This window comes from Buceros rhinoceros, unplaced genomic scaffold (assembly GCF_000710305.1).
Source record: "Buceros rhinoceros silvestris isolate BGI_N320 unplaced genomic scaffold, ASM71030v1 scaffold5395, whole genome shotgun sequence".
Classification (NCBI taxonomy): Eukaryota; Metazoa; Chordata; class Aves; order Bucerotiformes; family Bucerotidae; genus Buceros; species Buceros rhinoceros.
Window position 1 is genome coordinate 14,954 of NW_010412178.1, and position 12,488 is coordinate 27,441.

The 12,488-nt window shown below is 52.3% G+C and overlaps 1 protein-coding gene across 1 annotated transcript in view; it reads left to right on the forward strand.

Annotated features, from left to right (window-relative positions):
• The window catches only part of LOC104493572 (E3 ubiquitin-protein ligase RNF213-like), a gene marked incomplete at its 3' end in the record, with an annotated part of 44,910 nt that overhangs the window by 13,780 nt on the left and 18,642 nt on the right, over nt 1-12,488 (forward strand). Inside the window, exons 23-30 of the mRNA XM_010136282.1 lie at nt 177-342; nt 500-717; nt 1,446-1,583; nt 1,875-2,054; nt 5,085-6,555; nt 6,707-6,900; nt 7,075-7,230; nt 7,845-11,555. Coding sequence (XP_010134584.1) covers nt 177-342; nt 500-717; nt 1,446-1,583; nt 1,875-2,054; nt 5,085-6,555; nt 6,707-6,900; nt 7,075-7,230; nt 7,845-11,555 — 6,234 coding nt within the window. The remainder of the gene's footprint in view (nt 1-176; nt 343-499; nt 718-1,445; nt 1,584-1,874; nt 2,055-5,084; nt 6,556-6,706; nt 6,901-7,074; nt 7,231-7,844; nt 11,556-12,488) is intronic.

The following is a 12,488-nucleotide window of genomic DNA, read 5'->3' on the forward strand; positions in this document are numbered from 1 at the left end:
GGACCTTGCGGTTAGAGCAACCTGCTCTAGTTGCAGATGTCCCTGCTCCCTGCATGAAGGTTGCACTAGGTGACCTTGAAAGGTCCCTTCCAACCCAAAGCATTTGGTGATTCTGTGATTCTTTCCTTCTCTTCCCAACTGCCACATGCTGACTTTTTGTTTCTTTTTTCATCTAGGAAGAGCAAGAATTCAAGGAGAAACGACTTGATTTTATGACCAAAGAGTTAATGAACGTGCAACAATGTCTCAGTGACATTCCCCAGGGAGTCTTGGCCTTTTTGAAGGAACTTCTGGAATGTGCCAGCAAAGGTTTTACCTCCTGGATCAAGACTGTAATAAAAGGTGGGCTGGAAGGAAGGAAGTTGTCAGATACAGCAAGAGAGGGAGGCCACATAGTCCTTGTGTGTCCCCGCATCCACCGCAACGTTACGTGACTCAGCACAGAGAAATTCCTCAACTGTCTCTTTGCTTTCTTTTGTCTTTGTTCCGTGCCCCCCAGACAAGACGGAAATCCCCGTATTCGTGGAGCTGGCGGCGATTTCTGCAGGTGAAAACGACATGGCTATCGACAGGGTGAAGTTCTTCCGGGACGCCATGGCTGCTGCTTCCTCCATCATATATGACCTGGGCCCCACCGATGGGTTTGCCCAGTTTTCCGCAGCTCTATCTTTCATCAGAGAAGCCATTGAGAAGGACTCTAAGCTTCCCGAGAAGTTGGTGAGTCTTCAAGTCCCAAGTCCAAAAGTCACTCACTGTGAGGCCGAGTTGCTCATGTGTAGGTGTCTGACGCCATTTAAGGTGGCTTCCCCAGGACATCCGTGTGGCCCTGGCACATGTGGCGCAGGACCCAGGCAAAGGCTGTGCTCTTTTTGAAGTGGAAGCTGGGTGGAACATCTCAAATGACCTTACCCACGTGTGTGGGCAGCTTGAGGAGACTCAGGAGGTCTTGTGAATAGAGTGAAATGAGTTCTGGAGTCTACAACTGAAGATCACAGAATAGTTGAGGTTGGACGTGACCCCTGGTGGTTGTCTAGTCTCAATCCTCTGCTTAAAATGGGTCCGAGTAGGGCAGGTAGCTCATGTCCATGTCCGATTCGCTTTTTAGGGTCTTCAAGGTTGGAAGACTCCAGAACTTGTTTCTGAATTTGATGAAAAAGTTTCTGTTTAACAAAATCCATTGTGGTTGTGCCCTAGGCTGTCCCTGAGTCTTACGCTCTGCTCCTGCCAAAAGCAGAGCAGAGAATAAGTGCTTTGCCACGTGTCAGTTCTCTGGGTGTTAGGACAGGTCCAGCTCTGGAGCTGTGTCTCCTCAGAATCTATGAGAAACCCCATCCTCAGAAGAAATGGTCACCAAAATCCCACCCGCGTCACATTTGGGGTGGGGGAGTGGAGCTCAGCGTCCTCCCAGTTGGTTACTGGGTTTCTCTGTGGTTCTTCCTTTGCAGAAAGATTCCTGTGAGAACCGAGAGTGGATCCGAATGGTTCATGAGCTCCATGGCTCTGTGGAGCGTTCATCGATCTCTGAAGCCAGAAGCATCAACAGAAATGGGATTTTTACCATCTCAGCACCTCCAAAACACAAGGTAGAGGGGCTCCAAGACTGTTTCTTATCTAGTTGTGGATTTTAATGAGAAAAGGTCTTCCTCAAAATTAGTGCCCTATGATCACAACAGGTTACCGTCAGATCTCCAGTTGGGTTTGCAACCAGTACCACCAATTTGGTTTTAAACCTCGAGCATTTTCAGTGGAAAAAGGGCTTTTTGTTCCTCCAAAGGAAATGTTTCAAGTCCCATAGAGTCCTGGTGTGCAGAATTTCACCCCAAAACTACGTAAAAGACCATGGGGTGATGCTGGTTGTCTTCTCTGCTTTCCAGGGTATGCTTGAGGACTGGATCTCGTTGCGACTGCTGGATGATGGTGAGGAGCGCACATCTCTGGCAGACCACAGGGTCAAGAACTACAGTTTGTCTCAGCTCATGGAGCTTCAGAACAAGCTTATGTTGATTGCCACCAAGGTTGAGGAGGGCAGAGAGGAGGCAAACCGGTTCTTGGAGGTGAGTCACAGAGCAGCACAAGCATCTGCCTCAAAACGGTGGCCACTGGTCTTGCAATTTTGCTGGAATTACTTATGGGAGCCTCATCCGTGACGTGCAGTTGTGGCCTTTCATGAGCAGAGGTGTTGCTCTGGGATGACACCCGCTTTCCAAGCTGCAGGAGTGGCATTTGCTTCCCTGAGCAATGTTCCTCCCTTGTGGGGCCCAACGGCCAATCTGAGACATTTCCTACTTCACTGTGGAAGGACTCTTGGAGTGGTTTGAGTTGGAAAAGACCTTTGAAGATCATCTAGTTCAAATCCCCTGCTGCGAACAGGGACATCTTTAACTAGAGTAGCTTGCTCAGAGCCCCAAGGTCCAACCTGACCTGGATGGTTCGAGGGATGGGGCTTCTCCCACCTCTCTGGGCAATCTGGGCCAGGGTCTCACCATCCTCAGCATCAAAATTTTCTTCCTTATATTTGATCTAAATCCACCTCTTTTGGTTTAAAAACTTCACCCCTGTCCTGTTACTTTAGGGCTTGGTGAAATGTCTCTCTCCATCTTTCGTATAAACCCCCTTTATGTATTGAACAGATGCAAGAAGGTCTCCCCAGAGCTTCCCCAGGCTGAACAACCCCAACTCTCTCAGCCTGTCCTCACAGAAGAAGGGTTTCACCCTCAGATGATGTTTGTGGCTCAAGCAGGTCCATGTTTTTCTTAGAATCACAGAATCGTTTTGGTTGGAAAAGACTTAAGCTCATCGAGTCCAGCCATTCCCCCAGCACTGCCAGGTTCCCACTGACCCCTGTCCCTCAGCACCACCTCCACACAGCTGGGAAACCCCTCCAGGGATGGGGACTCCACCACTGCCCTGGGCAGCCTGCGACACGCCTGCACAACCCCAACGGGGAAGAAATTGTTCCTCAGGACCAACTTCAGCCTCCTCTGGAACAACTGGAGGCCGTTTCATCTCATCCTTCACTTGTTCCTGGGGAGAAGCTGGGCCAGCCTGCGACACGCCTGCACAACCCCAACGGGGAAGAAATTGTTCCTCAGGACCAACTTCAGCCTCCTCTGGAACAACTGGAGGCCGTTTCATCTCATCCTTCACTTGTTCCTGGGGAGAAGAGGCCATCCCCCACCTCACTCAAACCTCCTGTCAGGGAGTTGTCGAGCGTGAGAAGGTCTCCCCACAGCCTCCTTTTCTTCAGGCTCAAACACTCCCAGGCACCTCAACCGCTCCTCAGTGCACTTGTTTCAGACCCTGCACCAGCTTAATTGTCCTTCTCACTCTCCTTCGTTGCCCCTGGAGATCGAAACATGTTCCAGCCCCTCTCAATGTCCTTCCTGCACTGAGGAGCCCAAACTGAACCCTGGATTCAAGGTGTGGCCTCACCAGTTTCCAGTACAGGGGGATGATCCCTGCCCTCCCTGGTCCTGCTGGCCAAACCAGTGCTGGTACAAGCCAGGATGCCGTTGGCCTTCTTGGCCACCTGGGCACACTGCTGGCTTGTGTTCTTGTGATGGGGGCCCCAGAGGTGGTCACAGTTCTTCAGGTGGAGTCTCACTAGAGTGGAGTAGATGCCCAGGCTCTCAAGTACATACAGATTCTTCGGGTGATCTCATACCTATTCTCTACAAGGGGCTCTGTTTGTCCAGTCTCTGCCGTGAGGTTCAGTGGCTTGGAAGATGTGGGAAGAGATATTGCCCATGAAAACTGAGGTGAAAAATTGAGTATCTGCCTCTGTTGACACCAGCTCTCCTGTCGTACTTACCAGGAAGGTTCATGTTCTTTAACCTATGAAAGCCCTTCTTATTCTCCACATCTCTTGCCAAACTCAGCTCCAGCCATGCCTGCGGTTTCCTGATGCCATCCCTACACAACCAGGCAGCGATCCTCTACTCTTCCCAGGCTGCATGTCCCTGCTTCTGCTGCCTGTGTGTCCCCTTCTAACACCATAGTTTGACCAGCAGGCCCTAACAGAGCCGTGCTGGTCTCCTGCTGTCCTTGCCCCGTTCCTTACACGTGGTAATCAAGAGATCTTGCACTCTTTGAAAAATGTTGTGAAAGAGCTGCCAGCTCTGTGCAGTTCCTTTGTCCCTGAGCCCGGGGGGTCCCATCCACTAATTCCTTTAACAACTGAAACTTCACACTCCTAAAATTTGGGGTCCTGACTCTACCCTTTGCCTGATCCATAACCCTCGAGATCATGAGTTCCACCAGGGCATGATCACTGTAGCTGCTGCCAATCTTGACATCCACAATTCATTCATCTGTGTTGGTGAGCAACAGCTCCAGCACCGCTTCTCCTCCTGTCACTCGCCTGAATGAAGAAATTATGCTGCCATTCTCTGCAAGTCTCCTGAACCACTCAGAGCTCAACGCGCTGCTTTTCCAGGGGACTGAAGTTGCCCAGCAGGACCAGAGCCTCTGAGTGTGATGCTTCCCATAGCTTTGTGCAAAGGCTCCTCGTGATTGGGCATCCTCTAATAAGCACCAACCATGAGATTTCCTTTCTTGGCTTGATTTTTACCCAAAAGCTCTCAACTTGTCCTTCTTAAAGGAACGTGCCCTAATTCCTTGAGGCATTTCACGGGTGTTTCCCAACCCAGCAGCAGCTTCTGGCTCTTCTCTGTTGCTCAAAAATCAACTCTTCCCCCTGTTAAGTCTAGTTTGAAGCTCTCCTTAAGTCTGTTCTTGGTGAGACCTTGTTGTCTAGGTTGGTCAGACAAATCCATCGTCTCTCAACAGACCTGGCTTCTCATGGATAGACCCGACTTCTCAAAGGTAGACCTGGCTTCTCAAAAGTAGATCTAGCTTCTCAAGAGTAGGTCCATGATCATAGAATCCCACACCTTGACTATGGCACAGCCACATAGCCAAATGTGTCCAGTCCCTTCATCATCTTCCCTCCCCAGTACATCTATGTCTGTTTTGTACTGAGGAGCCTACAACCGTACAGATCTCTGGAGGAAAGCAGTATTGGGAGGCTGTTGAGGACGTGCTGCATTGATCCATTTCCCTGTTGTGTCTTTGGTGTGTTACAGATACTGGAAAAAGTTGAAATCATTGGGAAGTTGTACCTGGAGCTTCTCAGCACTGGCAACATCTTCTTCTTTGGCTGGAAGGCTGAAATCTACTGCAACCCCCAGAAACACGTGAAAGTCTACACGGAGTTTGGAATTGCTGGGATCCTTGTTCAGAGCACAAGACCCCTCCTGGAGGAGCTGAGCAGCCTCTGTACAGTGATGGAGCATTGCCTGGTGGAGTGGAAGAAGCACCTGGAGACTCAAAGGGACACCTACTATCACCTCAACCTCTTCACCGCACACCAGCTCTTCTATTTGTGCAGCCAGCTGGCCAGAGCCCAGAAAGGCATCGTAGAACCACAGGTGCTTACCATGCTTTCTGTCATCAAGCATGACATCACAGAAGAAGATCTCAAGAAAGCCCTGGAGGATGCACTGATGACTCCTCTGGAGTCCGTGAATACGTCCGCAGAAGGCGAGGAATCGGTTACCTGGCACGATTACATCATTCGTTTCCCCCAGTTCATCAAAAGCTTGGCTGAATCGGGCTATGACGAGTCAGTGGCAAAGGCGGCTTTGCAGAGCTGCCTGTCCAACCCACCCATCACGGAGCAGATGCTCATGGATTTTGCCTTCGAGCAGGGTGACAACCAGGAGCTCGTCGAAGAGCTCAGCAAGTTGTATGAGGAGACGAGAGAAACCTTCCTGCAGAAGAGACGGAAGTTCCAGACGGGGAGCAGAGAAGCTGACCAGGTTTCCTTCAGCACCCTGTTGCAGGAGGAGCTGGCCGCCTCCTTCGAGAGTTTGCCCTCTATTTACGACAAGGTGAATCTGCTCTGGGATGCCTATTGTAAGAAGTTCGCTGGCCTGGTGTCCGATAAATACGTTGGGTTGGATGTTTTTGGGGAGGTGCTGAAGCGCTTGGCTGCTCTGGAGAGCACTCGCGTCCAGAGGCGTTTACCCGTCGGCTTTGAAGAGGGGAAACCGCTTCTCGTCCTGTGTAAGGAAGAGGAAATGTTACCCAACATGTTACTCATTTACCGGCACACTGAGGCAGCGCCTCTTCCATCGTACGACGAGGTCCTGGTATGCACACCCGGCACTGAGGAGGAGGAGGTGGAGCTGCTTGTCAGGAGAGCTCTGTCCCCGGGTTCCCAAGACCAAAAGATCTACTGCTTGCTGGGTGCTGACAAATTGGTTTATAAGGTTTCCAGACGACTCGAGTCCCACTTCTTCCGCCTGGTGCAATCTGGCAGCATCCCCAACTACAGATTCATCATCTTGTGCAATGCCAAAGCGCACAACTCCTATGTCACGACGGCCTTTGATGCCTACAAGGTGGCTTTCCCATGCTACTCCAAGACGGAAATCCAGACCTACCTGAAGCTGCATCTCACAGTGCCGAGCGGGACAGCCCCCGTTGCTCAAGCCTTCAAAGAACCCCATCAGCAGAACGTGAAGTTCGTCTTTTCGGAGCAAGCGGGAATGGGTGAGATTTGGGGGAGTCGTATTCTGAGTTGTACCTCAAACCAAGGAGGCGAGGTGTCACATGGGGCTTTTGGGGAGAGATTTCCTTGGTTTGGGTCACGTGGCAGTGTAGAAGGGGGGGTTGATGCATGATCATCTCTTCCACTCCTTAGGAAAGTCTCTCTTTGTGGACAATACCATTGAGAAGGTCCGTTTCCAGCTGGGGGGCACATTACCGCTTCATAAAACCATTAGGCTGATGGAATCGGACATCGATTTCCAGTTCTTCGTGGAGGAGCTCCTCTCCCTGGAGGCATCTGTGACCGAAATTCAGCCCTGCATCTTCCACATCGATGTTGCGCCAGTGGTGAGTGCTCGGATCTGAAAGCGGACAAGAAGGGGTGGTGAAACACAGCAGACCCCACCCCCAGAGGGAGAGAGAGAAGCAGCTGGAAACTCAAACCCAGCGCAAGCAGAGCAGCCAGCCTCTTTCGGCCGACTTCGGCATCAATTTTAGTTTGCTTTATTCCTGTCCCACCAGGTATCGAAAGGCCTTTACCGGCTGCTGATTGACCTGTGCATCCTGCGGCACATCCAGAGTCCCGATGGCTTGGTCTGGAAGTGCAAACCCTCCCATCTTTACTTGATTGAATACCTGGCGAAAGGGAGAGGCGTCAGCAGTACGAAGAAGCAGGAGGTATTCTGGGGGTCTGTAGTTGGGCTGGAGAAACCTGCTCAGCTCTGATGTCTCCACAATTTAGTTTTGTCTCTCTAGTGGGGTAGACCTGCACAAAAGCAACCGGGTAAAACATGTCTCTACTCAGAGTGAAGTATCAGGCCCTGCAGTGAGTTGTGGAGGGAAAAGGGAGCTTTTTCATCCTGATTTTGCTGTAACTCGAACGTCACACATAGTTTTAAAGCCAATTTTACACCTCAGCCAAGCTTTAGAGTTACTGAAGGTGTGAAACGCACCGCAGATTCACTGCTGGTTGATCACCCATCTGTGGTTCCTCACCATACCTTGAGTATTGACTGAGTTGAGGTCCCTCCCTCTCCAAAAGTGTTCAGTGAAACAGGAGAAGGCGTGGGAGAAGGTAACAAGGTCAGCCAACCCAAGACAAACCTTGACGGTTACAGGGTTTTCAATCCACCTGAAGGCTTGGAGAAATCTTGGCGTTTCTACATTTCTTCCCAGCTTTCCCAAGCCGTTTGTGACCAGGGGCCAATGAAAAAAAGGGCTTTAGGTGATAGAGGCAAATGTGGGAGGTTGGAGAATGGTCCTCATAGTGATTCATGTCCTCTGGCTTTTAGATGTCCATTGAAACGGAAGAAAAATTCCTGGATCTTTTTCCTGCCGTGGAGTGTGTGTCGCCGCTGCGGGTGCTCACCCTGCTGGGAGATCGCAGCTCTGTCCCTTGTGCAGAGCTGAGGGAGGAGGAGTTTGACCGAGACAAGCTAAAGAGTGAAGTTTTCCAAAGGTCCTTCCAGTATCTCAGCAGATACAAACGAAAGGAGAAGCTTGACCATTTCACTTTTGTCCCTGGAAGCGTCCAAGGGACAGAGAGAGAATGCCTGGAGTGCTTGCTGGAGTTCTGTGAGCGGAGCAACCCCTCCTGGGCCGAGCTCAGCAACTTCACGCGCAGCAGGTACAAACGAAAGGAGAAGCTTGACCATTTCACTTTTGTCCCTGGAAGCGTCCAAGGGACAGAGAGAGAATGCCTGGAGTGCTTGCTGGAGTTCTGTGAGCGGAGCAACCCCTCCTGGGCCGAGCTCAGCAACTTCACGCGCTTCTTGAACTTCCAGCTGAGGAAATGTGAGAAGTCGGTGTTCTGCAGTCAAGTGGTCGCGGAGGAGCTGCGTGGCTTCAAAACATTTGTCATCAAGTTCATGATTGCCATGTCCAAGGACTTTGCCATGCCTTCCCTCAACGTGTCTGACGAAAGCGTGCCGAGGGAGGAGTGGAGGCAGATGGACGAAGGTGTGCTGAGGGAGCACCAGCTCAGGCGCAAGTGGGAGCAGGGCTCTCACCCTTACATCGTCTTCCATGCCGAGGATGATTCCATGGAGTTTTTGGGTTTCCATGTCAACCAGAACTACGACGCTATCGACGCTTATTCCCAGACTGTTTTGGAGCCGGCGGTTGTGAGCCGGGATTTGTACCGCAGCTTGGTGCACCAGAGGGTTCCTTTCAACAGGAAATTTGAAACCTTGTCCCGAACTGAGCAGTTGGAGGCCCTCTGCAGAGTCTTTGGTGTGAAATGCCGGGAAGATCCAGATCCTTCGTACCAGCTGACTCTGGACAACATCATGAAGATGTTGGCTATCCACCTGCGCTTCCAGTGTGGCATCCCCGTGATCATCATGGGTGAAACAGGCTGCGGGAAGACGAAGCTGGTGCAGTTCATGTGCAACCTGCAAAGGGCGGGCAGGGAGGTTCAGAACATGCTGGTGGTACGTGTTCATGGCGGCACCACCTGCCAGACCATCCAGGAGAAGGTAGGGCAGGCCATGAAGCTGGCACACAAGAATGAAGAGCACAACATAGACACGGTGCTGTTCTTTGATGAAGCCAACACCTCGGAGGCCATCTTTGCGATCAAAGAAGTGCTGTGCGACCATAGCATCAGTGGGAAACGCTTTTCCACCAACCGCTTGAAGGTGGTGGCCGCTTGCAACCCTTACAAAAGACACACCGAGGACACCATTGAGAAACTGGAGAAAGCTGGCTTGGGATACCGAGTCCGGAGCGAAGACACCCCGGAGAAGCTGGGTTACATCCCTCTGCGGCAGTTGGTGTATCGAGTGCAGCCCCTTCCTCCCAGTCTGTTGCCTCTGGTCTGGGATTTTGGGGAGCTGAACGAGAAGACGCAAAGCCTGTACATCCGGGAGATTGTGAAGTCCACCGTGGGCAATGAGATCCCCGCAGAAAACCTGGACGTCTTCACCAATGTGATTTCAACCTCCCAGAAGTTCCTGCGAGAGAGGAAGGACGAGTGCCGAGTCGCCAGCCTGCGGGATATAGACCGTTGCATGAAAATAGTGCTCTGGTTTTACAGCCTGAGAGATCTGCTCTTCTGCCTGATCGATGAGAAGAGGCAGCGTGAGGAGGAGGAGGAGCCAAGTTTAAATGATGCACAAAGGGCTTTGGTCCTTTCGGTTGGGGTTTGCTATTACGTGTCTCTGCAGAGTCGCCACGAGTACCTGGAGGAGGTTGCAAAATGCTTCGCAGTCCCTGCATTCCACCTACAGCAAGAGATTGAGTTGTGCCAAGAAGTGTTTCTTGATAACCTCCCTATCCCCAAGGCGACAGCCCGCAACAGTGCTCTGAGGGAGAACGTCTTCATGATGGTCGTCTGCATGGACCTCCGGGTGCCACTCTTCCTGATTGGGAAGCCAGGAAGCTCCAAATCTCTGTCCAAAACCATTGCCGTAGAAGCTATGGGAAGCATGTCGTCCAGAAAGGAGTTGTTCAGAAGATTCAAAGAGGTCCAGCTGGTCTCCTTCCAGTGCAGCCCCCACTCGAAACCCGAAGGCATCATCTCCACTTTCCGCCAATGCGCTCAGTTCCAGAAGGGCAAGAACCTGAAGGAGTTTGTGTCCGTGGTCGTGCTGGATGAGATCGGGCTGGCAGAAGACTCACCCGATATGCCGTTGAAGACGCTGCATCCTCTTCTGGAAGACGGATGCGTTGACGATGATAATCCGGAGCCTTACAAGAAAGTTGGCTTTGTGGGCATCTCCAACTGGGCCTTGGACCCTGCCAAAATGAACAGGGGCCTCCTCGTCTCTCGGACTGAACCTAGCAAGGAAGAGCTGGTGAAGACCGCCAAAGGCATCTGTGTTGGCCAACCTCACCTTGAAAGAATTGAGTATTTGCTCCCCATTCTGGCAAACTTCTACTGCAAGGTGCTGGAAACACAGAAAACGGAGTTCTTTGGGCTTCGTGACTTCTACAGCTTAATCAAAATGATTGTGTCCTACACGCGGGACATGAAGCCCAATTCTCAAGAGGACCTTCTCGTAAAGGCCCTTCAGAGAAACTTTGGAGGCTCCAGAGATATGAAACCTCTGGAAATCTTCAGTCACTGCACCAGCGAGGTGTGTCTTAACAAGGTGACAGAAGCCAGCTGTATCGATCTGCTAGAAGAGAACATGGCCAAACCGCAGCCGGGGTTCATGTCTCGTTACCTTCTGCTGCTGACGACCAACAATGCCGCCTTTCACATCATCCAGCTGACGCAGCTCATAGACACCAGCAACTGCGACATTATATTTGGCTCTGGCTTCCCCCGGGACCAAGATTACTCCCAGGTTTGCCGGTCTGTGAACAGGGTGAAAATCTGCATGGAGATCGGCAGGCCCGTTGTCCTACTCAACATACAGAACCTTTACGAGAGCCTTTACGACGCCCTCAATCAGTGCTTCGTCACCCTGGGCGGGAATTACTACGTTGACCTGGGCCTCGGCACCCACAGGGTGAAGAGCCGTGTGAAGGAGGAATTCCGGCTGATCGTGATAGAGGAGGAGAAGGTGGTCTACACGCAGTTCCCCACCCCGCTGCTGAGCCGTCTGGAGAAGCATTGCTTGGACATGAACACCATCCTCACCTGGCAACAACGAGACCTGAAGAAGAACTTGGAGAAATGGGCCCGTCAGTTTGTCAACATTCAGAAAGCCGATTTGTATGAGGACTGGCCCCAGACTCTCGCTCCCAAGGAACAGGACGTCTTCATCGGCTTCAGCAATGACACATCTGCCACCGTTGTGCTGGACTGCTCCCAGAGGATCCACTGGGAGGACTACAAACGCTACAGAGACTGGGTCTTCTCCACTGCCAAGAGAAAACTGGTGGCATGTGCCACTCCTGACTCCATCCTGCGCCTTAAGTACTCGGCTCTGGAGGACATGAAGGAGATCCAGGACCTGTATTTCATGGAGCAGAAGCACAACAGCCTGGCCAGCCTCTTGAGTGAGACAATGAGCCAGCAGAAGAACGAGAGCAGCGCTGGGCTGTGCCTGCAGGTACTGTAGATCACCCAAGGGTGTTGTCTGTTTTCCAAGTGAGAGTGTGGCCCCTTGACCTTGGTTAGGCCAAGACAATCATAAAATCACAGAACCATTTGGTTGGAAGAGAGCTTCCAGCAACTCGAGTCCCCCCATTCCCCCAGCACTGCCAGGTCACCACTGACCCCTGTCCCTCAGCAGCACCTCCACACGGCTGGGAAACCCCTCCAGGGACGGGGACTCCACCACTGCCCTGGGCAGCCTGGGCAAGGCCAGGACAACCCCAAAGGGCAAGAAATGGCTCCTCAGGGACAATCTCAACCTCCCCTGGCACAACTTGAGGCCGTTCCCTCTTGTCCTGTTGCTTGTTCCTCAGGAGAAGAAGAGATCAACCCCCTCCTCACTCCAGCCTCCTGTCAGGGAGTTGTGGAGAGCCAGAAGGTGTCCCCTGAGCCTCCTGTTCTCTGGGATCAACCCTCCCAGGTCCCTCAGCCGCTCCTCCTTCCTTGTGCTCTAGACCCTGCACCAGCTCCGTTGCCCTTCTCTGTTCTGTGTGCTGCAGAGTGATAAGGTCACCTCTGAGACTCCTTTTCTCCGCACTAACCCCACCGAGGTCCCTCAGCTGCTCCTTGTAAGACTTGTCCTCCAGACCCTCCACCCGCTTTGCTGCCCTTCTCTGGACATGCTGCAGCCCCTCAATGTCCTTCTGGGAGTGAGGGGCCCAAAATGGACCCAGGATTCGAGGGGTGGCCTCCCCAGTGCCCCCATTCCTAGGGGCACGATCCCTGCCCTGCTCCTGCTGCCCACACCAGTGCTGATACAAGTCAGGATGCCGCTGGCCTTCTTGGGCACACGGTGGCCTGGGCAGACTGCTGGCTCCTCTCCAGCCACTGTCACCAAGCCCCCCAGGGCCTTCTCCCCAGGCAGTTTCCAGCCACCTCTTCCCCCGCC